The 25,308-nt window shown below is 35.0% G+C and overlaps 2 protein-coding genes across 7 annotated transcripts in view; one reads left to right on the top strand and one right to left on the bottom strand.

The window, feature by feature from the left end:
* LOC106084096 (tudor and KH domain-containing protein homolog) overlaps positions 1-25,308 on the bottom strand; it is a 75,072-nt gene that overhangs the window by 24,655 nt on the left and 25,109 nt on the right. The window contains exons 1-2 of one of the 6 annotated variants that reach the window (XM_013247569.2): positions 21,633-22,293; positions 6,008-6,072 (exon numbers count right to left, since the gene is read on the bottom strand). The exons of 1 other annotated variant lie outside the window; for it this stretch is intronic. The gene's annotated coding sequence lies outside the window, so the exon portion shown is untranslated. Of the gene's footprint in view, positions 1-6,007; positions 6,073-21,632; positions 22,294-25,308 lie in introns of those variants that run through there. 4 more of the 6 variants (XM_059364860.1, XM_013247568.2, XM_013247571.2 and 1 more) reach the window with 4 other exon arrangements.
* On the top strand, positions 16,133-20,386 carry LOC131996068 (uncharacterized protein K02A2.6-like). The gene has a single exon (XM_059365516.1). The coding sequence runs from the start codon at positions 16,133-16,135 to the stop codon at positions 20,384-20,386; it is 4,254 nt and encodes a 1,417-aa protein (XP_059221499.1).

Raw genomic sequence — 25,308 nt, 5'->3', positions numbered from 1 at the left:
GGTAAAATATTCTTATGATCTTGTATTCATTGAATGTTATGTATTCTTATTCCTTCTTCAATAAAATGCATAAATATCTAAAATATGTGTAAAAACAAAAAACCAGTACCAGCAACAGGATATTTCTTGCTTCTTAGAACACCTACGGACGAATCAAAATAATTTTAGAATTCTTTACGTCCAAACACAAATCTTCTATAAATCATTCGAAAATATTTAGCAGAAAATTTCAGTGATTTGGGCTCAAATCGTAGAAAAAAATCTAATGTACAACCAGAAAACATAGTGTGGTGATTTTAGCAAACACTGTCTGCAAATATTAAACTAAAATTTTTAAATTTTTTAATGAAGTCATACACATTTTTTGTAATTCTAAACAACAATTCAATCATTTGCTATACTTTAATTACATGTTTGCCAATTCTAGGCTACATTTTTTGTTTAAAAGCTTAAATAAGATGTAAGTTGTTTTTCAACTTATGTTCTTTAAAATCGCTAAAAAGTTATATAAACTTGAAAGGTAACAGGCCTTATACAAATTTTTAAAGTATTAGTGATATTTGTAGACTATTTTCAACTTTTTTCCACCTGAAAACAGCAGAAAAAAAGTACTTCTGTCCCCTTTTTGCTATTTTCACCAACAAATTTCTTCAGGTGTTGAAAAAGTTCAAAAAAATTGGCCGCTATAAAGCCCTAAAATTAAAAGATGAGATGCAATACACAAATTTTTGAATTATTGATGACATTATAAGATTTCTTTTCGATTTGTTTTTTTTTAGCAAAAAATTACTGCCGTCCCAATTTCGACGGATTTTCTGTTGCTGCATCAAACATATAGTTGTAATTACTAACAAAATTTGCTGGGGTATCCTTTTTCGTTCGACCGGTATTAGAATTTCAAATATATAATTTTAAACTATTTTGTTTCATCCTCTGCAAGGGGCAAGGGGCAAACTTCTCACATATCAATGAGTGCAGTCCGATTCAAGTTTAAGATCATTGACAAGGGGCCTCCTTTTTATAGTCGAATTCGAACGGCGTGCCTCAGTGTGACCCTGTTCCTTAGTGAAATGTTCACGGGCAAAATTCGTATTTTGCATCCTCTGCAAATTAATCTAAGCATTTGTAATAAATTAACTGACATTTGCTTACTATGATCTTAGTAGAAATTTTGTCTGCTGCTTTTATTTGGTATCGCAAAAATATTATCAAATTGTAGAAAATTAGAAAAAAAAAAATTGCGCAATATTGAAAGATAATAAAATATACAATTTTTGTGTAGCGTAAAGCCATTTTTGGCTGCTTTAAAAATGTTATCGTCCAACACAGCAAAACATGTTTGCAGTTTTGGCGTAACACTCCGAATAATGTACCCCCGAAATGTGTAAATCCTTTACTATATCATAAAATTAAAATTTTAAATATAATAACACTTGAAATTCCTCCCACCTGAAAATAAAAAAGGAAGATTAGAATAGGTTTAAGTGGCAGTCTGCCATCAGACTCCGACGTTTTCGTCCATTGTGATACCACAGGAACAGAAGAAGGAAGATGCCTTCTAGTTCCTACCGTTGAACAATCCAGATCGTTTTAAAAAGCCCAATAACTTGCGAATGTTCACATCCACTACAACAGACAGGTTCTCATAGAAATGAGAACCTAAAGCCCGTCCTAATAGTGCCCAAAATCTGTGAGCCTTCTCAGTACGCTCCTGAATGTGAAAATTCCAATTCAGTTTTCTGTTAAGATCACACATAAGTATTTGACCTTCTCAGATATCGAAATCGTTTTACTAAGGGAACGTGATGCGTTAAACTGGCCCACATTTGTCTTCCTCGTGAACAAGCAGATTTCGGTCTTTTCTGGGTTAACATTGAAACCCCTAGGTCAAGTCCTGTCTTATGCCATCTGCAAGACCATTTTGGCCCTTCTGCATAGCTGGTTCGGATCCTTACCCATTAGAAGTATAGTAATATCGTCTGCGTAGCAGACGGATTCAGATCCCACTTCAGTCAGCATCCGTAATAGGTTTTTTATGGTGGTCACCCAAAGGAGTAGCAATAAAATGCTCTCTGTGTGGTGCCCTGTGCCATTATATTTATGTCGTTGGACCCACAATTTATCCACCTGTTCTTGACATAGGATTTATCCAGTCTCTAAGGTCCCTATCCACCCGGTACTGGTCTAAGGATTGGATCCGTGTGTCGGTCCGCACATTGTTAAAAGCCCCCTCGATGTCAATCCCTACCACCAATGTGTACCTCTTGAATGATTCTTCCATTTTATGCACAATCTCGTGCTGGGCTGTATGCACCGACCTTCCTTTGACATAGGAATGCTGTTTAGATTTGAGCAGTTCACTGGATGCCCTACTATTAATCATGGTGTCCACAAAACGTTTCATGGTTTTGAGTAGAAAGGACGTAAGGCTGTAGGCCTTTGTAACTTGCCCTGCCGGACTTGGGTATAAATACCACCCGTGCCTCTTGCCAGGCTTTCGGAGTGTATACAAGTCCCAGACACGCTGTAAAAATATTGGCCAGGTGGGACTCCAAATAGCCTGCCTCCTTCTGTAGTAATATTCCATCAGGTCTGGGTGACTTAAATGGTTTGAAGCTCCTCAAGGATTCCTTCACCATAAATTTCGTAATGATAAACTTTCGATCTACATCATTATTTCAAGATTCCGGTGTCTTCATGAGTCCCGTCGTATCATGTGGAAAATGCGTTTTTATCAAAAGCCTCAACGTGTCTCCGTTGACTCTGCTCTGACTCCCATGTCGTCTACTAACGTTTTAGTTTGGACATGGGGTTTTCGGTTAAGTATACATACATACATTCATTGACAAATATGTATATAGATCTTCTATATATGTTCATAAAAATTAATTTGTGTTTGTTTGTTTATGGGTTTGTAAATTTGTTTGTTCCCCATAGACTCAAAAACGGCTGAACAGATTTTCCTAAGATAAGCCATAAAACAGGTCCATGTCCACCAAAACGCCACCTAAAATCAAAAATGGACCATACGGAACAAAATGATGCTCAAAAGAAAGGTATTTGGGTGCAGAGTACTATAATGATATAAAATATTGGGTTGAAGTACTTAAGGAGCGGTCCCGACCTCGAATTCATCTAGTATTCATTTAAAAAATGTATTCTTACTAAGATTTCACATTTGTTATAGCAAAACGAAATATATCACAAGAAAAGTTTAATGTTTTTTATTCGAAGAGGTGCAGTTACTTGGAATTATAATGTTCTTCCATTTGATCACAGGGTTCCCATATTACTCTGCAAATTGGGTGTTAGCAGTATTTTGATAAAAATTTGGCGAACAGTAATACTGTTTTATACAAAGGGTCAATGACGGGTTGGTCTGTCTAGGTATACCACATAAGTATCCACGTAAAAGAAATAAAATAATTTGTTAAAGCATATGTATTACACCAATTTAATAAATCGCTACATAAATTTTCGGACAAAAAAATGTTCTTCTGCTTAAAAATTGAACAGCAGCAATATTTTGTTAAAACAGCAAACAACATGTGGTGTTCTCAAATGGCAAAAAGGAATTTAAATTAATCTTAATTCTGATCTATTACACAAAAATGAAATTGTTGCGCTTTGTTTGTTTGTCTGTTCCGTATAGAATTAAAAAACGGCTGAACCGATTTTCATGAAATTTTCACAGATGGTAGAAAATAGGGTACTACATTTTTTGTTATACGAAGGGGGGGGGAGTACAAATCTGAAATAAAAATTATTCCTTGGAGTCTGAGGGGCCTCCCTACCCCCCAAAACCCCCCGCACGGACATGTTTACGATTGGGACAATATGGGTATCAAACGAAAGGTATCTAATAGTAAAGTACGAACTTGGTATACAAATTTCGTATTTAAAAGCAGAGTACAAATCTGAAATAAAAATATATTCCTTGGTGTCTGAGGGGCCCTCAAACTGAACATATTTGTGGATTATGGCAAAAAGGGGCCAAGTGTTTCGGGAACGACTAATCTCATAAACTCTCTCTCAACCACACATATATACCGACTATAGCAATATGTAGCTCAAATGCAGTTTTTGGGAGTGGAGTATGAATCTGATACCCACTTTCGGGTAAAGAGTTTGGCTACTCCAATAAACCACCAAAACCAAAAGTATGAAGTAGATCTAACATCCACACTTTAATGGGTGAACCCTCCCTTACCCTATTTTCATAAGCGCCAGATCTCGGTGATGCGATTTACGAGAAAATCAGTTTATTTAAGGTGGGATATCTAGGGCGGCCGGCCCTTCTTCAAAGCCCGTCAATTGAAAATTTATGAAAATTTATTTTATTAGGCTCAAATGAAAGGTATTTGAGACTAGAGCACGAATCTAATACATATGGTGCCACCTCACCCCCATACCAGACATATTTACCGACCATAGCAATATAAGGTCAAAATGAAAGAAATTTTAATAATAGAAGAGCACCAATATGGCGACCAGCATCCTTAAACAGGACTTTTTGTCACTCTAGGACTCAGATAAAATAAGAGAGTGAAAGAAGGCGTAGCGGAGCGGACCCTGTCCTGCTAGTTACTTATAAAGTTGAATGTACATTCAAACATATCTAACAAAACAAATGTTTTCTTGGTTCCCCAACCATTTTGCATATTTATTTTCAATAAGGTTACAATTAGTAACAAAAAATAATAAAATTGTTCTGTTTATGGAATCCCTTACATAATACTAAAGATCTAACTATTATAGTATATATATAATATAATCAGCTGATAAAAGCAGACCAATTTCTCTGGGTGTAAACTTTAAAATATATATTCCCTCATAGGTAACAAGACAAATGACCAAATTCTAATTGATGAAGGTCATGAATTTATAGACGAACGAAAGAGAAATTTAGTACACATGTTTAGAAAAAAAGTAATACGTATATACATTTCTTTTTAAGTTAGATTAAAAAAATACACAATACGAGAAATGTAGGTAGTTGAAAATATTTATATACACATATTTTATTTTTATCAACAAATACTATATAACACAAAAATATTCATTCATACTTGCGTCGTTTTATACTACATTCATACTATGTCAACGATAGATAACACATCACCTACAGATGGTTAGAAAATTGGTAGCGAAAACATCATACGAACATCTAAACAGTGTATTATTTAAATACACTAGTTTGCATTAGTAACACATTTTTCTTAAGCTACTTGTCGCTTAAATTGTTTGATTTAATTTAGATAACATTTCTGGAATACGAGGTCTGATCAAAAAATAAGCATTTCAAAGTGCGCGAGTTACGTATGTTCGATTTTTGCATTTCCTATTCCGTTGTGTTGGAACACATGTTTGTTTTCATATGTTGGTAATATTAGCCATTTTGGATTGTCGGTTTGTTTTTGACAGATAAAAAGGTAAGTCGTGTTGTGGTGTGCTCTTCAACTTTTTACTATTGGAAAAAATGGATCAAAGGTACTGTAATAAGTTTTGTGTAACTAAAAAGCGTGGGTTTCGAGGATTTAAAAAAACAGAAAAATTGGAAATATATCTGAGGAGATTACTTTGAAGGGGACAAGATAGTTATTGATGAATAAATGAATACTTTTTGAAAAAAATTACAATACGGTTATGATTTGATCAGACCTCGTATATTTTGTTGGGTCTCAGATCATTACTTCAATGAAGGATGATGTTAATATTAAATAATAAATAATTTTTGAAAAAATTTAAAAAACGGTTATTTTTTGAACAGACGTCAAACTTACCCAAATTAAATATAGCCAAAAAACAAAATCGGACAAACAAAGAAAAAATGAGACTAATTTCTAGACTAGTATACTACCCGACAACAGTATGGGCGTATACTAGCAAGTTATTCAGTTTTTGACACATCGAAATATTGATCTGTTATCCCATAAACTACATAAATTATTGATCTCTTTTCATTTCTATGTCCATATATCAATGTAAGACAGTTAGCCGAAATTACCTTAGCGTTCGAAGCAATAAAGATATCCGCCAGAAATTTTTAATACACCCAGAGAAATTAGTCTACTGAAATATAAAAATAAAAATTTTAAACTTTTTAATACTACACTATACTACATCTTTTGAACTTCTAAACAACAATTGAAGCATTTGTTGGAAATTTTGCCCATGAACATTCCACTAAGGAACAGGGGTAAACTTCTCACCTATCAATGAGTGCAGTCCGATTCAAATTTAAGCTCAATGATAAGGGGCCTCCTTTTTATAGCCGAGTACGAACGGCGTGCCGCAGTGCGACACCTCTTAGGAGAGAGGTTTTACATGGCATATTACCTCACAAATGTTGCCAGCATTGGGAGGGGAAAGCCACCGCTGAAAATTTTTTTTCTGATGGTCTCGTCAGGATTCGAACTCAGGCGTTCAACGTCATAGGCGGACAGGCTAACCTCTGCGCTACAAATGCTTCACTTGTTATATATATTAAAAAAATTGCGAAGGAAATTTTTTGTTTAAAAGCTTATATATAATTGTTTTGTTTTATATTTAATTTCGTTCAAAAATGAGAAAACTGTAGAAAATTGAAAAAATTGTACGTTATATCCTTGTAAAATTGAAAGATAAGATGAAATATAAATTGGATATGTAGGGCACCTTAATCAATTTGACAATGGTGTTGATGAAGATAGATGGAGTACAAGAAATCATGATCCGCTAACCAGTCAAAGTGTTTAGAATAGTAACACACACTTGGTCAACTTTTATAAGTTCTTTGCTATGCTATTCTTTGAATAGAAACCATTGAATATGAACATGAGCTGAAAGATGTTCGAAAAATGTTTTGAAATATTTATGACGTGTTCGAGCTTATTTTACTTTCAACCATTTGAAAACAGCAGAAAATATTTGACTTTGTTTTTACTAACAAATTTCTCTGAATGAACACACTTCTTATGATGATTTATTTTTTATTGATTTCAGAAAACTAGACCCTTGAAATCGGGCATTTTTTCAGTCCTCCGGCCCTCTGTCTGCGTACAGTTTAAGAAAATTTCTCTTTAAACCTTGAGTTGCGTGCCTCCACATCCAATTCCTTTAGCCGCTAAACCACAAGAAAGTATCCCCAATATACACTCCAAAAAATAGCATAAAAGTTTGCAGCAATTTTTGTCTGCTGAAACTGAGAAAACGGGACCGCTGTGTAAGCAAATATTTGAGTGGCGTTTTAGCAAACTTCCTTGAAATGGTACACTAAGGGTTATGGACAAATGTGTCCATAGTTGGGAAATTGCACTCAAATTTCAACTAACATCGTTACCTGATTTGCATACAATTTAGCACTTAAACATTTTGCTATTGCAGCAGATCCATTCCTGATAAAGCAGCACAATTAACTATGAACAATCAGCAGACAGCGTCCAGAGCCGGGAAAGAGTTTTGTTTTTATCTACATTCGCTTTTATATGCAACTAGTAGAACCGGTCCAGCTTTGCTGCGCCTTTTTTAACTTCTCATACCTTTTATTTAAGTCCCATATTGTCATTTTCGGTAAATAAGTTCTGTTAAAGTGTATTTTAGGCGCCGAATGTGGCAATTAAATTCGTGCTCTACTCCCAATTTGAGTCTCATATTGCCATGGTCGGTAAATATATTCGGGTTCGGGGTATTTGGGGTTGGAGTGGCCACACACACAGCATGTTAAATACAAGCAAATAATTTTTTGTTGTGTCACAAAGGAAAAAAAAAATGTGGAAAAAACAAAACAAATAAGGATTTAAATTAGTTAAAAATAAAAAAAAAAACAACAACAACATTCAGATTATTAGTAGACAAGGGAAAAAACGATGTTGTTACAGTCAATGCATTGCACACATGCATAGGTACTCCAAAAACAGAAATATTGACCAGTAGGCAAATGGAAATTAGTGTCTCAGTGGCTGTTTACATTCCACATGTTTATTTCATATAATATTGTTATAAATACCACAGAAATGAGTTACAAAGCCGGGATCCACGATAGTCAGATGAACATTAGAGCAGCAATTACTTTGATATATAAGGCTTCCAGTATATTGCCTTAGTATTACACCTAAAGGTGTATGAGGATGATCTCCTATCCAAGAGGTCGAAACACGTCATACCGTCATGGAACAAAAACATTCGTTTTCATATGGCATTCATATTTCAGCAAGTAGTGTTGTCGCTTTCAATGCATTCATTGTTTGTGATGAGTGCTTCTTTACACTCTTTCTTATAAAGATACTATACCTCAAGTAATGAAATGAAAGGTGAGACATTCAAAAAAAATAAGATTTGCATCATTTGCTGACATTTTGTTGTGGTGCAAAACATGGAGTTATAAATTTTAGAAAAAATTAAACCCTGGTGACTCTCTTCATACTTTGACCCATTTTTAATATCATATTCGTACTCTACTCCCAAATAACTTTCATTTGAATCCTGTATTGTCCCGATCGGCCCACTTTTAATTTTGGGAGTATCGTGTAAGGGCAAGGGTCCGACCCCGTATGATATCAACAAATTGTATTGCCTTTTGCCCCTTCCACAATCTGTGAAAATTTCAAGAAAATCGGCTGAGTCGTTTTCGAGTTTATACAGAACAAACGAACTTACTAATAAATTCAGTTTTTTATACATACATATAAAGGATTTATTCAATCGACATTAAAAATATTCACAACATTCACTGCATATTTATTGCCTTTGAGAGTGTTGTATGATTTTTGTCATATTCTCTTTCCACGAATTGTGTTGAATATTGTTATTTTAAAACCATCTGTGGTGGCAACAATATGCAATTTTTGCGAATCTCAATATTGTACAGGATTTTCAAAACATTCCTTTTTAAACACCAGATTTTGTTACATCAATTTGCAGACAAAAATGTTTGCTAAAACAGCAACTCTATATTTGTTGAAACAGCAATAATGTATGCTTTTCCATTTTCAACTAAAAAAAACTGTTATTTTAGCAAACATGTTTGCTATTTTGAATAACAAATTAAGTATTTTCCGCATTTCACTTATCCGGTTTCGACTGTATTAAAAATCGTTTAAAAATTATCAAATTGTTGAGTATTGAGTTTACCCATTTGAAAACAGCAGAAAATGTCTTCTGATTTATAAAAAAAAAACTATTGCTCTCATTTCTAGCAGACTTTCTGTTGTTACAGCTAACATTTTCTATTATTTTACTCACAATTTTATCTGGGTGCAATAGCATTTGTTTGCAAATGGGGTTTGTTTGTTTGTTTAAGCAGTAATATCCGTTTAATATTACAGCAGATTTTTTAGTCAAAACAGCATAATTTGTTAATAAAAATAGTAGTGCTAAGCGTTTGCCATAACAACAGTCATAACTGTTGTCCTATTTTCAGCAGAAAAGGTTATTGAGAAACTTTTGTGCTACTTCTAATAACGAATTTCGCTGAGTGTTATTATAGCATTCGAGCCATTCAATTAGAACTTTCGACACACGTAGTTCAATAAAAAATTTTCTTTTTGAAGCATGCAACAAATCTCAATTGACAAGAAGACTAGCTCTCGCCAAACAATATCTGTTGTCATGGAAGAGGTGAAATAAAAATAAAAACAAACCTTTCTAATGGACTTAAACTGTTAACATCAAATCGTTGATTCGATGAGATAAGAAATCGCGCTTAGTTTTCAAGTATTAAGCACCAGATACTAAAACCCATTAGTTATTTGAAAAAAAAAAATAAATAAATGCATGATAACAGACTAATTCAAAAAATACATGTTGGCTACATGTATATTAAATTCATATAAAGGGTGATATTTTAAGAGCAAAAAAAAACACATAATATTCAGAAAAATGCATGAAATCCTTATTTGAATCGATAGTACGGTCTATATAATTTAATGTTTGAAGATTATTTCATGCAAATTTTGACCGTGATTGCTCCTCAAATTGTCTACCCGCTTAGTCCAATTTTGGCATGCTCTTTCCAACATTTCGGCTGGTATCTTACGAATAAATGTTTCAATCTTGTCTTCCAATGCGTCAATTGACGCATAGCCACAAAAAAAGTCTAAAGGCTTTAAATCGCACGATCTAGGCGGTCAATAGACCGGTCCCGAACGTGAAATAAAATGTTCACCGAAATCGCCTCGTTACGCGTGATGTGTGGCAAGTGGCAGCTTCTTGTTGAAACCACATTTCATGCAAGTCAAACTCCTGCATTTTGGGTAAAAAAAAATTGGATATCATCTCACGATAGCGCTCAATATTCACAGTTACCTTATGATTCGCAACATCTTTGAAGAAGTACCATCCAATGATGCCCACCAGCCCATAAACCCCACCAAACTTTGGCTTTTTCGGGATGCATTGGTAGCTCCTGCAGTTTCTGCTTTTTCACATAGCCATTGAGCTAAAAATGAGCTTCGTCGCTCAATGGAAAAAGCGAGCGATGAACTATCTTAAAAGAGCATGCATTTTGATAATAAAATTCTGTAATTTGCAAGCGTTGTTTGTTTATAAGACGAATCATGGTTAAATTATAGACGAAACTTAAGATGTTTGACAGTGAAACAAAACACGAAACGTGGATGAGCTGTTTAAACCAGTTTTGCCAGACCGTCGGGCAATGATGGTTTTGGCACGGATACAAGCAAATCTGGCTTTAGATACTTTTTAGACGAAGAAGTTTTTAATTGTTTAAGGGAGATCAAGTCGAATGCAGTGGGTTTCGACGGAATTGGTCCAAAGTTTTTACGGATAATTTTTCCATACATTTCTTTTTATGTTCTGCACATTTTGAATTCAATCCTAACTAGATCAACTTTCCAAGAATCTTGGAAACACGCGAAAATAATTCCGATTCCAAAACATAACGGCGAATATCGGCCCATAACTTTACTTTCAGTTCTTTAAAAGTTATTTGAAAAGCTTTTGAGTAAACAAATAAAGAAGGCCTATTACGCTATGACGCTGAACGCCAGGGTTCGAATCCTGGCGAGACCATCCGAAATTTTCAGCGGTGATTTTCCCCTCCCAATGCTGGCAACATTTGTGAGGTACTATGCTATGTAAAACGTCTCTCCAAAGAGGTGTCGCACTGCGGCACGCCGTTCGGACTCGGCTATAAAAAGGAGGCCCCTTATCATTGAGCTTAAACTTGAATCGGACTGCACTCATTGATTTGTGAGAAGTTTACCCCTGTTCCTAAGTGGAATGTTCATGGACAAAATTGGGATTTGGAAACAAATGCAAAATATCAGTTTCAGTCCGGATTCAGGACCAAGCACAGTTGCCTGACGGCTTTGCAAAAAGTTTCTGAGGACTTAAGGGCGCGTATGGACAAGAGGGATATTTCATTTTTGGCATTGTTGGACCATTCAAAAGCATTTAATACAGTTTACCATGAGATACTCCGGTTTAAGCTTGAGAACAATTTCAATTTTGCTACTGATGGGTGTTGTCTCATACAGTCTTATCTTGCATCTAGATTTCAATTTGTCTATGTTAATGCCACTACGTCAAGTCCGGCAATGATGAAAAGAGGAGTACCTCAAGGGTCCATTATTGTATTCTTTGTACAGCAATGATTTACCGTCTCAAATTAGAAACTACAGCATCGATATGTACGCGGATGATGTTCAGGTATACATAAATGCACCAGAATCAGATTTTCGAAACTGTATTGAACGTTTAAATAGCGATTTAAACAGAATAGTAGTCTGCGCAAGGGCTAACGGAAAGGAAATCGAAACGTTTAATTATTAGTACGAGATCATTCCGCAGACGTTATCTCAATAAGACTGTCAGATATGGAAATTGAGATTGTTTACCGCGCTAAAAAACTTGGGGTGATATTTATAATCGTTTGACGAAGTGTGACCAGATAAAATCGGCGGTTGGCAGGACTTACGGAAATCCAAGAAATTTTTATATTAATTATAATCATACTCCTTAAATGATTCGGATTTTTTTTTTGGCTAAAACAATGTTGGTTTCAACGTTGTTATATGCCTGCGAATTATTTTCGAGTTGTAGTCAGATAATGATGAACAAATTGATAGTGGCATTTACAATTGTTGTCAGATATGTTTATGGTCTGCAAAGACGAGATCATATTACCCCATATATGAAACTTTTATATGGTGTATCATTTGAATATCTATTAAATATAAGATTCTTTTAAGTCTTCATAAAATCGTTTATACTAATATGCCATAATACTTGTTTGAATTCATACGCTTGGTAAGATCGGCTAGAGGAAATAGAATAATACAACTGAGACATCTTAAACAATTTTCAAACAATTTCTTCTTCATACATTTAATTAGACTTTGGAACAATCTTATTTCTAATATCCCAACTATCTCCAACGAACATCGTTTTAAGTCTAAGGTCATTTAGTCATCTTCGAATATAAAGTAACAAATTTAATAAAATTATGTAACTTCTATTCAAATTTTTAATATTTCTTATTTTAATTTTGCTTGTAATTCCGATAAATATTCAATTAGATTAAATTAAATTAAACTTTTGTGGTTAAAATTTTTAATCTGTTTTATACACAACTTTTAAATATTATTTATTGCAGAATTTATCTCATTGTAATATTATTTAAATCCCTATGCTTTATATAAGAATATTTGTTCTTTGCGTAGGGCAAATAAAAGTTAAATGCAATGCAATAAAAAATCACCCTTTATATACAACAAAACACATACATGTGCAATTAAATAATACATCATATTATTTGCGGCGTAAACATTGAACTTGGTATATACGGCAAGTCCATTAAAGCCAAATGCAAACAAAATAATTTAAAACAAAGGCTACAATAAACCGGTTGATTTATAAATCAACCACACGAAAACAAAATTTTCTAGCATGACGCGGAACACACATCTATAATGAGCTCAAACATGCCGGCCGCAATTCAAAAGAGTGAAATCAATAGTAGAACAAATGTCTAATTAGGAATATTGATTTGGAAAGTATAAAAAGGCGTTAGATTGGCAAGTAAGCTAAAATATCGTTGAGAAGAAGCCTTAAAAATAATTTATATGTTTTGTAGTTTGGCGAAAAAAAAAGGATAAAGAAAAAGAAATGCCACGTTGTAAGGCAACACATTTTATTTTTGATGAAAGAAAGTTATGATGACACCAAATTACGGTTAGATAAGTCAGTAGGACTACACAAATGAACACTTAAGAAATATCTGCTGATAATAGCAAACCCTGTCTGCTAATTGTTCGTTGTTAATTACTAGAACAGAAGTTGTTTTATAGTTCTAGTAAATGGTTGCAATATTAAAACAGAAGACCTGCAGCCACTTCAAAAATATGAATGTGATTTTACCATAGTGCCACAATTGAGACCTTTATACTTGCTAGCAGAATTTCAAGTATGGTTATATTGTATTAAGGAAACACGGCGTGAAATCAGAAAATATTTCAGTTAGGCAAAGTCGTCAGTGAAAAATTTTGATCGTAAACCTTCTTCTTTTCTACTATACAGCTCAAATGCTTTATTTTTTGATAAGTGATATAGTAGGTCATCTTTAAAAAGTTTGATATAGTAGCAAATGTTTTTTGAGGGTTTAACAGTAATATTTTTTAGATATTTCATCAGCTTTAGTACAGCCACAGAAAAAAGTATGCGGATTTCAGCAAATGTTTGCTGTAACAAAAGAAAATCAGCTGAAAATGGGATACAAAACAAATGCTTTTCCCATGAACATTCCACTAAAGAACAGGGGCAAACTTCTCACATATCTATGAGTACAGTCCGATTCAAGTTTAAGGACCTCCTTCTTATAGCCGAATCCGAACGGCGTGCCGCAGTGCGACACCTCTTTGGAGAGAAGTTTTACATGGCATAGTATCTCACAAATGTTACCAGCATTTGGAGGGGAAAACCACCGCTTAAAATTTTTTCTGATGGTCTCGCCAGGAATCGAACCTAGGCGTTCAGCGTCATAGGCGGACATGCTAACCTCTCCGCTACAGTGGCCTCCTGAAAATGGGATAGCAGTAACAAAACAGCAAACATTTTTTGATGTTTTCAGATGGTAAATAGTTGATTTTTTTTTGGATTGAGTTGCTTATTTCAATAAAAGTTATGCTGTATTGCATTCAACGTATACAAAACAGTTTGCCAAAAAACCGTTTTTGTTTGCTGATACTAGTAAAACAGACATGACTGCTGTGTTAGCAAACATATGATTGTTGTTATAGCAAATTTTTCGCTCTGCTATTTTAATTAAAAAACCTAATGGTTCCTACAATCCTGTAAAATGTTGAGTTCATATTGCTGGTAAACTGACAACCAATAGTTGCTACGAACAAATTGTTTTTTGTTTGTTATTTCAACAAACATTTGACTAATAAATGCTATTATTTCTTTCTTCATTGGATGATACGATCGTGTGATTAACGCCGTAAAAACCTTTGAAGCTGTTTGAAAGAAAACAACGTGCATCAGTAAGTCAAATACAATTCCAGAACTAGAAGAAATTAGAAAATTCAGCACATTATAATATTTTACTGTACATCGTAACAACCTCAATATAAATTTAGCAGCGGAGCAATTAAGCCCTCAGCCTTCTGTTCTTAAATTCCAAAAATTTTTATATTTTAAAGCTACAAAAATGTCGAAAATACTTCTTAAATACATTTCACCTTTTTCTCAATTTTTAAGGGTTTCAACAAGGTTTAAGGTTTTCAACAACAGCAACATGTCTACTAAAATCATATTCATGCTTCTAAACCAAAAAAAGGTCTGCATTAAATTGACGCAAATTAATATTAATATTTAGGAAGTGCTTAAATTACCGTTAAAATGTATAACAATTTTAAAATGGTTCCTTCAAATATTAAAGTTTTTTTAATTTAAAATTAATTAATTCATTATTATTAATTATCTTTATTCATTAAAAATTTATTATTATTAATTTTTTTTACGTAGGAAAAAGTGCGTCAGATTTCTTTTTTACTTTTTCTACGTTGAATATGTTTTATTTTAGTTTTTATATGTTAAGTTTTTATTTTCATACCCTCCACCATAGGATGGGGGTATACTAATTTCGTCATTCTGTTTGTAACACTTCGAAATATGCGTCTAAGACCCCATAAAGTATATATATTCTAGATCGTCGTGACTTTTTTAGTCGAACTAGCCATGTCCGTCCGTCTGTCTGTCGAAAGCATGCTAACTTTCGAAGGAGTAAAGCTAGCCGCTGGAAATTTGGCACGAATACATTTTATTAGTGTAGGTCGGTTGGGATTGTAAATTGGCCAAATCGGTTCATGTTTTGATATAGCTGCCAAACTGATTTGGGGTCTTGACTTCTTGAGACTCTAGAGGGCGCAATTCTCGTCCGATTTGTCTTAAATTTAGCACAACGTGTTTCGTTATGACTTCTAAGAACTGCGCTAAGTATGGTTTAAATCGTTCCATGTTTTGATATAGCTGCCATATAAACCGATCTTGGGCCTTGACTTCTTGAGCCTCTAGAGGGCACAATTCTCTCCCGATTTGTCTTAAATTTAGCACGACGTGTTTGGTTATGACTTCTAAAAACTGCGCTAAGTATGGTTTAAATCGGTCCATGTTTTGATATAGCTGCCATATAAACCGATCTTGTGCCTTGACTTCTTGAGCCTCTAGAGGGCACAATTCTCGTCCGATTTGTCTTAAATTTAGCACGACGTGTTTGGTTATGACTTCTAAAAACTGCGCTAAGTATGGTTTAAATCGGTCCATGTTTTGATATAGCTGCCATATAAACCGATCTTGTGCCTTGACTTCTTGAGCCTCTAGAAATTTTGAACGTAGTGTTTTGGTATCACTTCCAACAACTGTATTATTAAATCGGTACATAACCTGATATAGCTGCCATATAAACCTGTTGGATATCTAAACTACTGTCATTCACACATTTTTAATCACATCTTCATTGAATTATTTTAACAAGCTATTATACTTTTTCGTATTTGAATAACTGTCACATTTTTTTAGTCTCTTTCATTTTTATTCCATAATAAAGACGTTTTGGTATTTTTTGTAAAAGACTAGATTTTCTCAGATTCATCATTTGGCGACGAGGATATAAGAAACAAATCAAAAAACAATGGATTCTAATAATTTTTCGCAGGTTTTGGCTCAACTGCAAGAAACCAATCACGCATTTTTGGCACAAATGTTGGCTCAAAACCAAGCTATTTTGGAAGATGTTATTTCGAGGAACAAGAGCCCTTTGGTGATACCTTCGTTCAGAAATTTCAATAGTGGAACAGAACAATGGTCAACATATCAATTTCAATTGGAACAGCATATGATAGCAAGTTCTGTAAAATGTGAAGATACGAAGCGGTCTTGTTTTCTTAGCTGGGTTGGATCTGATGTTTTGGAGCTTTTGCAAAGGCTATTTGATGGGAAAGCAGAAGTACAATCATACAAGGAGTTAGTTACCGCATTAGAAAAGCATTTTGGAAGTCAACAGCACATTTTAGCCGCTCGATTTAAATTTTATAATCAAACAAGAATGAAGGAGAATCAGAAATACGTTGATTGGGTTGCAGATCTAAGAGGTGTAGCCAGAGAATGTAATTTTACGTGTGAAAATGAATACTGCAGACAATCCTACGTCGATAACAAAATAAGGGATATGATTGTGTTATACACTCCACATAAGAAAGTCCGAACAGCTTGTTTGCAAAAATCAAATCCATCTTTAGAAGAGGTGCTGCAAATTTGTTCAATTTTTGAAGCAACTGTTAAGGCGTCGGATGAGATCGAAGATACTAAGGAGCCGACAAATGAAGTTCACGCTATTCAACGTTATAATGTTTCAGAAAGTAAATCAAAGGGAAAGCTTACTTTCAAGAATTTACAGTCTTGTCCAGGCTGTGGAAAGTCTCATCAGAGAGAAGAATGTTATCACTTTAAGAATAGAACCAGATGCAATAGATGCTCGAAGCTTGGACATATATCGAAAGTATGTCAAGCACAAGGTAAGCTTGGAAATAGTCAACAAATTCATGAAATGGAGGTAGAGGAATCGTCTATAAGTCACTTTGAAGCAATCGACACCGTCAATAATGGAAAGAATGATAAACTCATGATCACTATTAAGGTAAATAACGAAGAATTGCCATTTCAATTAGACACTGGAGCTTCATGCTCATTGATTGGACTTGACGTCTACAAGAAATTAAAACAACCTTTGTGTAGTCCAAGTAATAAAACATTAAAAGCGTATGGAGGAGCTATGTTGGCTCTAAAAGGGGTGGTTAATGTGGATGTTAAGGTCGGCAACCAAACACGAAATTTACAACTTTACGTTGTTGATTTGGAAAATATTGTGAACATATTTGGATTCGATTGGTTTAAAGAATTTGATTTTCAGATAAAAAGTCCATACAATAACCTAGTGATCGAAAACTGCTTGCAAGTTTCAAATGACTCTCTTACGGATTTAGAATGTAGATTGAAACAAGTCTTAAACAATTTCAATGAAGTTTTTTCTGAAGGACTTGGACACTGTCCAACGTTTAAAGCAGATATTACCCTTAAGTCCGATGCAGTTCCAAAATTTATGAAACCTTACAATATTCCATTTGCGTTACACGACAAAGTTCGACAGGAAATTGACCGTTTGGTCTCCAATGGCGTCATAGAGCCAATAAATTCGAGTGAATGGGCTTCGCCAATTGTGGTGGTTCCAAAACCAAATGGTTCCATAAGGGTTTGCGCCGATTTTAAAGTTACTTTAAATCCCCAAATAAAAACTGAAAGATATCCCATACCAAGAATCGAAGAATTATTCCACAAACTTCAAGGAGGTCGGTATTTCTCTAAAATTGACTTGAGTGAAGCATATTTGCAGATTGAATTGTCTGATGCAGCAAAAAGAATTATGGTTATAAACACTCCTTTTGGTTTATATCAATATAAGCGTATGCCTTTCGGGATTGCAAGTGCACCCGCAATTTTTCAGAGATTCATGGAGGAAACATTAGCAGATATTCCTGGATGCGCAATTTACCTTGATGACGTAATTATAACAGGAAAAACAAACAGTGAACATATTCAGAACTTGACTAATGTGCTGGAGAAATTAAAATATCATGGACTCAAATGTAAAACTGAGAAATGTGAGATTTCGAAATCTTTGGTCGAATATGTAGGCCACATTATTGACTGTGATGGTATAAGACCTTCAGAAAAACGTTTGGCTGCAATTCAGAATATGCCAAGGCCATCAAATATTAAAGAATTGGAATCATTTATAGGAAAAATTAATTATTATAATAAATTTATTCCGAATTTTTCGAAAACTGCAGCTCCACTAAATGAACTCAGAAAATTAAATGCAAAATTTGTTTGGACTGATCTACAAGAAACAGCTTTCAAAACTTTACGACAAGATATTGTGAACGCTACCAAATTGGTTCATTATGATGATAAATATCCAATCATTCTCGCAACCGACGCTTCCAGCCGCGGAATTGGAGCAGTTTTGTCTCACAGATTTCCTGATGGCTCTGAAAAACCAATATGCTTTGCTTCAAAAACGCTGAATGCTTCTCAAGTTAATTATTCTCAAATAGAGAAGGAGGCTCTTGCCATAATATTTGGTGTGACCAAGTTTCACCAGTATCTATATGGTAGACACTTTGAATTAGTAACAGATCATCAAGCTCTTACTACAATATTTCATCCCTTCAAAAAGCTTCCTATCATGACATTGCATCGACTTCAACGCTGGGCCATTACACTGCAAGCATACGAATATTCTATAAAGTATAAAACAACTTCTCATCATGCAAACGCTGACGCATTATCAAGATTGCCAATGGGAGATGATAAAGAATTCGATAAAACTGAAGCGGAGGTGTTATATATTGATGATGTTTATAATACGATATTGCAAGACTGTCCTATTGATTCCGAAACTGTAGCATTGCACACAAAAAGCGACGAAACACTAAAAGTTATCACGAATTATGTGAAAAATGGCTGGCCGGAGGAGAATAAATCGGAGTCTTCTTTCAATCCGTATTTTGCAAGAAAATATTCGATTTCTATCGAAAAGGATGTGCTTCTTCTGCACAATGAACACTCACGTGTAATAGTTCCAAGCTCACTTCGCTCAAAAGTTTTGAGTATGCTACATGACGGACATTGGGGTGCATGTAGAATGAAGCAATTAGCAAGAAGATATGTGTGGTTTCCGAATATTGACCAAGAAATTGAGAGTATGGCAAAAAAATGTACGATTTGTCAAGAAAATGGGGATAACCCGAAACAAGTATTTTCTGCATGGCCCGAAGCTGAGCAACCATGGGAAAGAATACACATTGATTTTGCTGGTCCATTTTTAAACAAAATGTGGCTTATTGCAGTTGATTCGTACTCCAAATTTCCTTTTGTCAGGCCAGTATCTGTAGCTACCTCGGGATCAACTATAGCAGCTTTACAAAGTTTTTTCGCAATTGAAGGTCTACCACGTACCATTGTAACTGATAATGGTACACAATTCACGTCATCTGAATTTAAAAGGTTTTGTGAAGTAAACGCTATTGAGCATCTGACAACAGCCCCGTTTCATCCGGCTTCGAATGGATTAGCTGAACGTTTTGTTCGAACTTTTAAGACAGCTTTTACTAAGATAAGTAAGGAACAACCAAATCAAGAACAGGCGTTGTACAAGTATTTGGTAACATATAGATCAACACCAAACCCACATACTGGTAAATCTCCAGCAGAATTACTTCACGGTCGTCAGCCTCGTACAATTTTAACCGCAATGTTTCCTGTGAAGCACGAATTATCAAAATTTTCTTCGAAGTTATCTATTGGTCAAAAGGTTTATGTACGAAATTTCTCTGGTAAAAAACGCTGGGTTGAAGGAGAAATAAAAGCAACAATGGGAAATTTAATGTTTACAGTAAAAACAGCGCAGGGCGAAGTCCGAAGGCATCAAAATCAAATAAAAAGCAGAATAGAAACGAGTGGAAACAATATAACTAAACAATGTCATGTATCAAAAAAGACAGCTAATGACGATATAGACATATTAATTCCAGATAACTATTCTAATATGAATCCAAGCGTAGAAACAAGTGAACGACACTCAACAGTTATTGAACAAACCAACATCGCAAGCAGTTGTGAGAGGTTAGAACCAGCTAATCAAGCTTCAGGTCAAACCACAATTGTGGAAGCTTCCCAAAATATGCAATCCAACGGACAAGGAACTAGCGGAAAACAAAACTGTCAAAACAGCGAAATGTCACGCCCCTGTGGAAAACGTCGACAACAGTTTACCCCCAGAAGATCGGAAAGAATTCGGAAAAGATTTAAAGGGAAAGCAAATTAAGTGCGAGGGAATGTTGGATATCTAAACTACTGTCATTCACACATTTTTAATCACATCTTCATTGAATTATTTTAACAAGCTATTATACTTTTTCGTATTTGAATAACTGTCACATTTTTTTAGTCTCTTTCATTTTTATTCCATAATAAAGACGTTTTGTTATTCCATAATAAAGACGTTTTGTAAAAGACTAGATTTTCTCAGATTCATCAAAACCGATCTGGGATCTTGACTTCTTGAGCCTCTAGAGGACGCAATTCTCATCCGATTTTGCAGATATCTTGTACACCGTTTTCTCTCGTGACCTTCAACATACGTGTTTAATATGGTCTGAATCGATCAATAGCTTGAAACAGTTCCCATACAAACCTATCTCCCGATGCTTCTTGAGCCCCTACAAGGCGCAATTCTTATCATTCTTTTATGGTCCGAATCGGACTATAACTTGATATAGCTCCAATAGCATAACAGTTCTTATTCAATATTCTTTGTTTGCCTAAAAAGAGACACCGCGCATCGAACTCGACAAATGCCATCCATGGTGGAGAGTATATAAGATTCGGCCCGGCCGAACTTAGCACGCTTTTACTTGTTCTTTTTTTTATTTTGTGTAATGAAACTTCCGTTCTATTAATGTTAATTCCACTAAGGGAGTTTGATTGATTAATTACAAATAAATAAATAAAAAATCAGCAGACTGTATTTTTTGATATCAGAAAACTTATTTCTCTGGGTGTAGCTTTCGAAAATGTCTGTCCATCCATAAGTCGATGGACCGCTATATTTTAGAAAGAATAAAGGTGTGCGCTCCAAATTTCTAAATATAATCTAAGGTAGCCCCCTTCGTTTGACCTAACGATTACCTACAGAGAGAACAATTCTTATATGAAAACAATTTTCCATATGAGAATGACAGAATGTCACCACTTCCTTGTTGACAAATCGTTCATTAGACTTGATTTTTGTCCATTTGTTTTCCGTGAAAGTAAATTTACAATTACAATAGAAACTTGTATTTAACTTCCAAGTCAATCGCTTAATGTGGCGTCCCCATCATAACCCACTCCATATACTGCAATGGCGAACAAGCGAGTGAGCAAGCGACCTTGATAATGAAAATGAAATACACAAAACATACGGGGTTTCTTGGCAAATATTTGACTTAGAGGAGGAATAACAGAACTGTGGCTGGTGAATGAAATTGCGTACAATGCAAGGCTAGAGTGTAGTATATAAATATTCTTACCAACCCACCAGCCGTTAGCTAATTGTACGGAATACGTCTTTTATTTTTAAAAAATGTTTATTGGCGTTTTGTTATCGTTGTCAGCGGCGGCAGCGTCGTCGTCGTTGTCGATGAATTTGATGGGCTATAACCAAAAGACGTTGTGTGTAGTGTTTCAAACAGAAATTACATAAACACCGAAATGTTCTGTCACTGCGAACATTTGGATTACGCATCTATGGATTCAATATTTTTATTTATTTTTCGCATACAAATCTCTCTCTTGTTATGGCACATTCGCTTACACACTCACATTAGTTAGTTTTTCTTTTTGAATTTTTAACGAAACTTGGTGGGAATTCTTCTTTCCCTCTTATTTGAAATTTTGTTTGAAAACATTTAAACTTATCACCAATTTTTTAAGACTTTTTTATATGGTTTTCTTGCGATGATTTCATACAATTTTGTTGGTTTACTTCTCGCTCGCCAAGATCATCTGTTCCACACTCAATATTTTTTTGTTTTTTTTTTTTTTTGCCTTTTCGTTTTCTTTTTCGCTTCTATGATTTTGTTTCCTTGTGGTTCGCGTTATTAAATTAAATAGTCAACTAAAATGTTTTCGTTTAACAAGATTTCTATTGCAATGTGCTCGAGTCCGCAATTAACGGTCAACTGAAAACCTTAAAAGACGAATTCGTGCAATTCTCTCAGCCATCCAAAACAGAGCCAATATTATTATATTTGACTAACAAGTGTTTTTGGCTTTGTCTTTTCTCTGTTCTCCTGTCACTGTCACTGTGGCCGTTATTGGTTGGTTTGACGTTCTCAGAGAACTAGTACAACTAGTAGAACCCAAACAGAAACAAGTTAGTACGTCTGTCTGTGTGAATGTGTATAAGTTAATACAGATTCTCAAGGCACATCTTTGTTGTTGTTGTCGGCTGAAAAAAAACCGGCTGCAGCGGGGTCTCTTTTACATTTTTACTTTTTCACCACCCCAGAGTAAAGGGGGGCTACTGATAAGCATTTGTCATTGGCACAGTGCACTAGAGCAGAAAAAATTCATTGCGAAATCGTTACGCGATCTGTTAAATTGCTGATTTTGATGTCCATGATGTATAGACAATGAAAAGTCGGATCAAACAACAGAAAAAAATTGTTGTCCAAATGTTTTTTAACCAAGTTATATGCCACAGGGTAAGAAAAAAATGTACAGCATCTTGAGGAAAATTTTGACATATTTGTTGTTGAGCAAGCTCGTTCCGGTCTAGAGAACCGATCGCAGCGGGAAGGAAACGCCGGTTAGACATATCTATTACGCGTAAGATTATAATAAACAAGTAAAAGCTTGCTAAGTTCGGCCCAGCCGAATCTTATATACCCTCCACCATGGATCCCATTTGTCGAGTTCTATGCGCGGTATCTCTTTCTACGCAAACACAGAATATTGTAGGGGTTCAAGAAGCAAAATCGTTAGATAGGTTTGTATGGGAGCTGTATTAAGCTATAGATCGATTCAGGCCATATTAAACACGTATATTGAAGGTCATGAGAGAAGCCGTTGTACAACATTTCTTCCAAATCGGATGAGAATTGGGCGCTCTATTACCTCAAGAAGTCGAGATCCAAGATCGGTTTATATGACAGATATACCAGATTATGAGCCCATTTGAATCATACTTATACATACCTCAGTCAAATCGGGCGAAAATTGTGCCCTCTTGAGGCTCAAGAAGTCAAGACCCCAGATGGGTTTATATGGCAGCTATTTCAAAACATGGACCGATTTGGCCCAATAACAATCCCATCCGACCTACACTAATAAAAAATTTTTTGTGCAAAATTTCAACTCCTTCAAAAGTTAGCGTGCTTTCGACAGACAGACGGACGGGCAGACGGATGGACATGGCTAGATCGGCTTAAAATGACGATCAATAATATATATACTTAATGGGGTCTCAGAAGCATATTTCGAGGTGTTACAAACAGAATGACGAAATTTACCCCCATCCTATTGTGGAGGGTATAATAAAATATTCAAGGAAAATGTTTTGATTTGTTGAACTTCTTAACAACATTAAAGGATTTGCTGAAATTAATTTGCAATTTGTAATTTGTAAAATTTATTCTTTCCAAAAGCATAAAAAACAGGCAACGACGGGCAGACCTCCCGGCATGGAATAGCTGGGAGCACCACACAGGCTAAAACATTGAGGTCCGATCTGTGTGATGTTCATTGCTGTCACGAGAAGTTTAGCTGCGAGCTACCGGGAGCGTTCACAGGTTGCAGATAGTGCAATACTCTATACTGCAACGGCAGTCACGGACAATCAGCAGTATCGAGCGGGAGTCTCAGTGAAAGGTCGGGTGGCACCGGCTCTTGCACAATTACTGAGTGCTTATGATGCTCGATATGACAAGGCGAGTTATTGGCGCCTTTAATTAACCAATGGCCACCCTGTTCCCGCGGCGTTCGGTCCTTTGGATCGGAACGAGCTTGCTCACCTACAGGTGCTTGACAAGGATCGCCACATAAAATAACCTACACCTAATGAAATAAGGTATTCAAAATAGCAAAAAAGTTTGCTTAAACAACATTTTTTGTCTGCGCAAAATGGGAAAGCAGACATGAGTGCTTTGTTTGAAAGCAAGTGGCTGTTGTTGAAACTACAAAATATTGTAACGGATATTACTGCTGAATCGAAAAACCATATGAGAGCATACATAGTTTGTTGTTTCAACAGATATCATTTTGACTTAACAAAATTGTTACTTCAATTGTTTATTTCAGTGCATTCTGATTTCCATGAAATGTGTGCTATAATGCAAAACAATTGCTGAAATAGCAAATAAATTGATTTTGAAAATTCAGCAGATGGTGTTTCATATGATCAGCAGATTTTTTTTCGAGTTTATACTTCACTCAAAAAAAAATAATTTTATAAGTGATATTGAATAATTATTTTATTTTTTCAAGTTTTTGAAATGCTAAAAAGTAACGCACAATTTTATGTTTAAGAACATAAATATTATGTTAACTTATAGTTTGTCTGCTGTTATATTAAGATGGTCAATAAACTACAATTCCAAAAAAGTACGCTATAAACCCTTATGAAATATTACACTTACAGAAATTTGTTAGCATAACAACAAAAATGTTTGCTGTAACAACAATGTCGGTGAAGATGAAACAGCAGTAATTTTTTATATGTACGACATTAAGGACATGGAATTGTGTTGGTTTAAATCTTACCTAAAGAGAAGAAAACAATTTACCAATATTAATGGGACAAAAATCCGAAAAAATTGCAAACGATTACGGTGTGCCACAAGGATCTATCTTCGGAGCCTTGTTGTTCATTATTTACATTAATGATAGGCCATAGTAAAGGGTGATTTTTTTGAGGTTAGGATTTTCATGCATTAGTATTTGACAGATCACGTGGGATTTCAGACATGGTGTCAAAGAGAAAGATGCTCAGTATGCTTTGACATTTCATCATGAATAGACTTACTAACGAGCAACGCTTGCAAATCATTGAATTTTATTACCAAAATCAGTGTTCGGTTCGAAATGTGTTCAAATTTTGACAAATTTTGTTCAGCGATGAGGCTCATTTCTGGTTGAATGGCTACGTAAATAAGCAAAATTGCCGCATTTGGAGTGAAGAGCAACCAGAAGCCGTTCAAGAACTGC

Source organism: Stomoxys calcitrans, chromosome 3 (assembly GCF_963082655.1).
Source record: "Stomoxys calcitrans chromosome 3, idStoCalc2.1, whole genome shotgun sequence".
Lineage (NCBI taxonomy): Eukaryota > Metazoa > Arthropoda > Insecta > Diptera > Muscidae > Stomoxys > Stomoxys calcitrans.
Note: the sequence above shows the minus strand (reverse complement) of the source record. Positions and strands in the feature narration are given on the sequence as shown.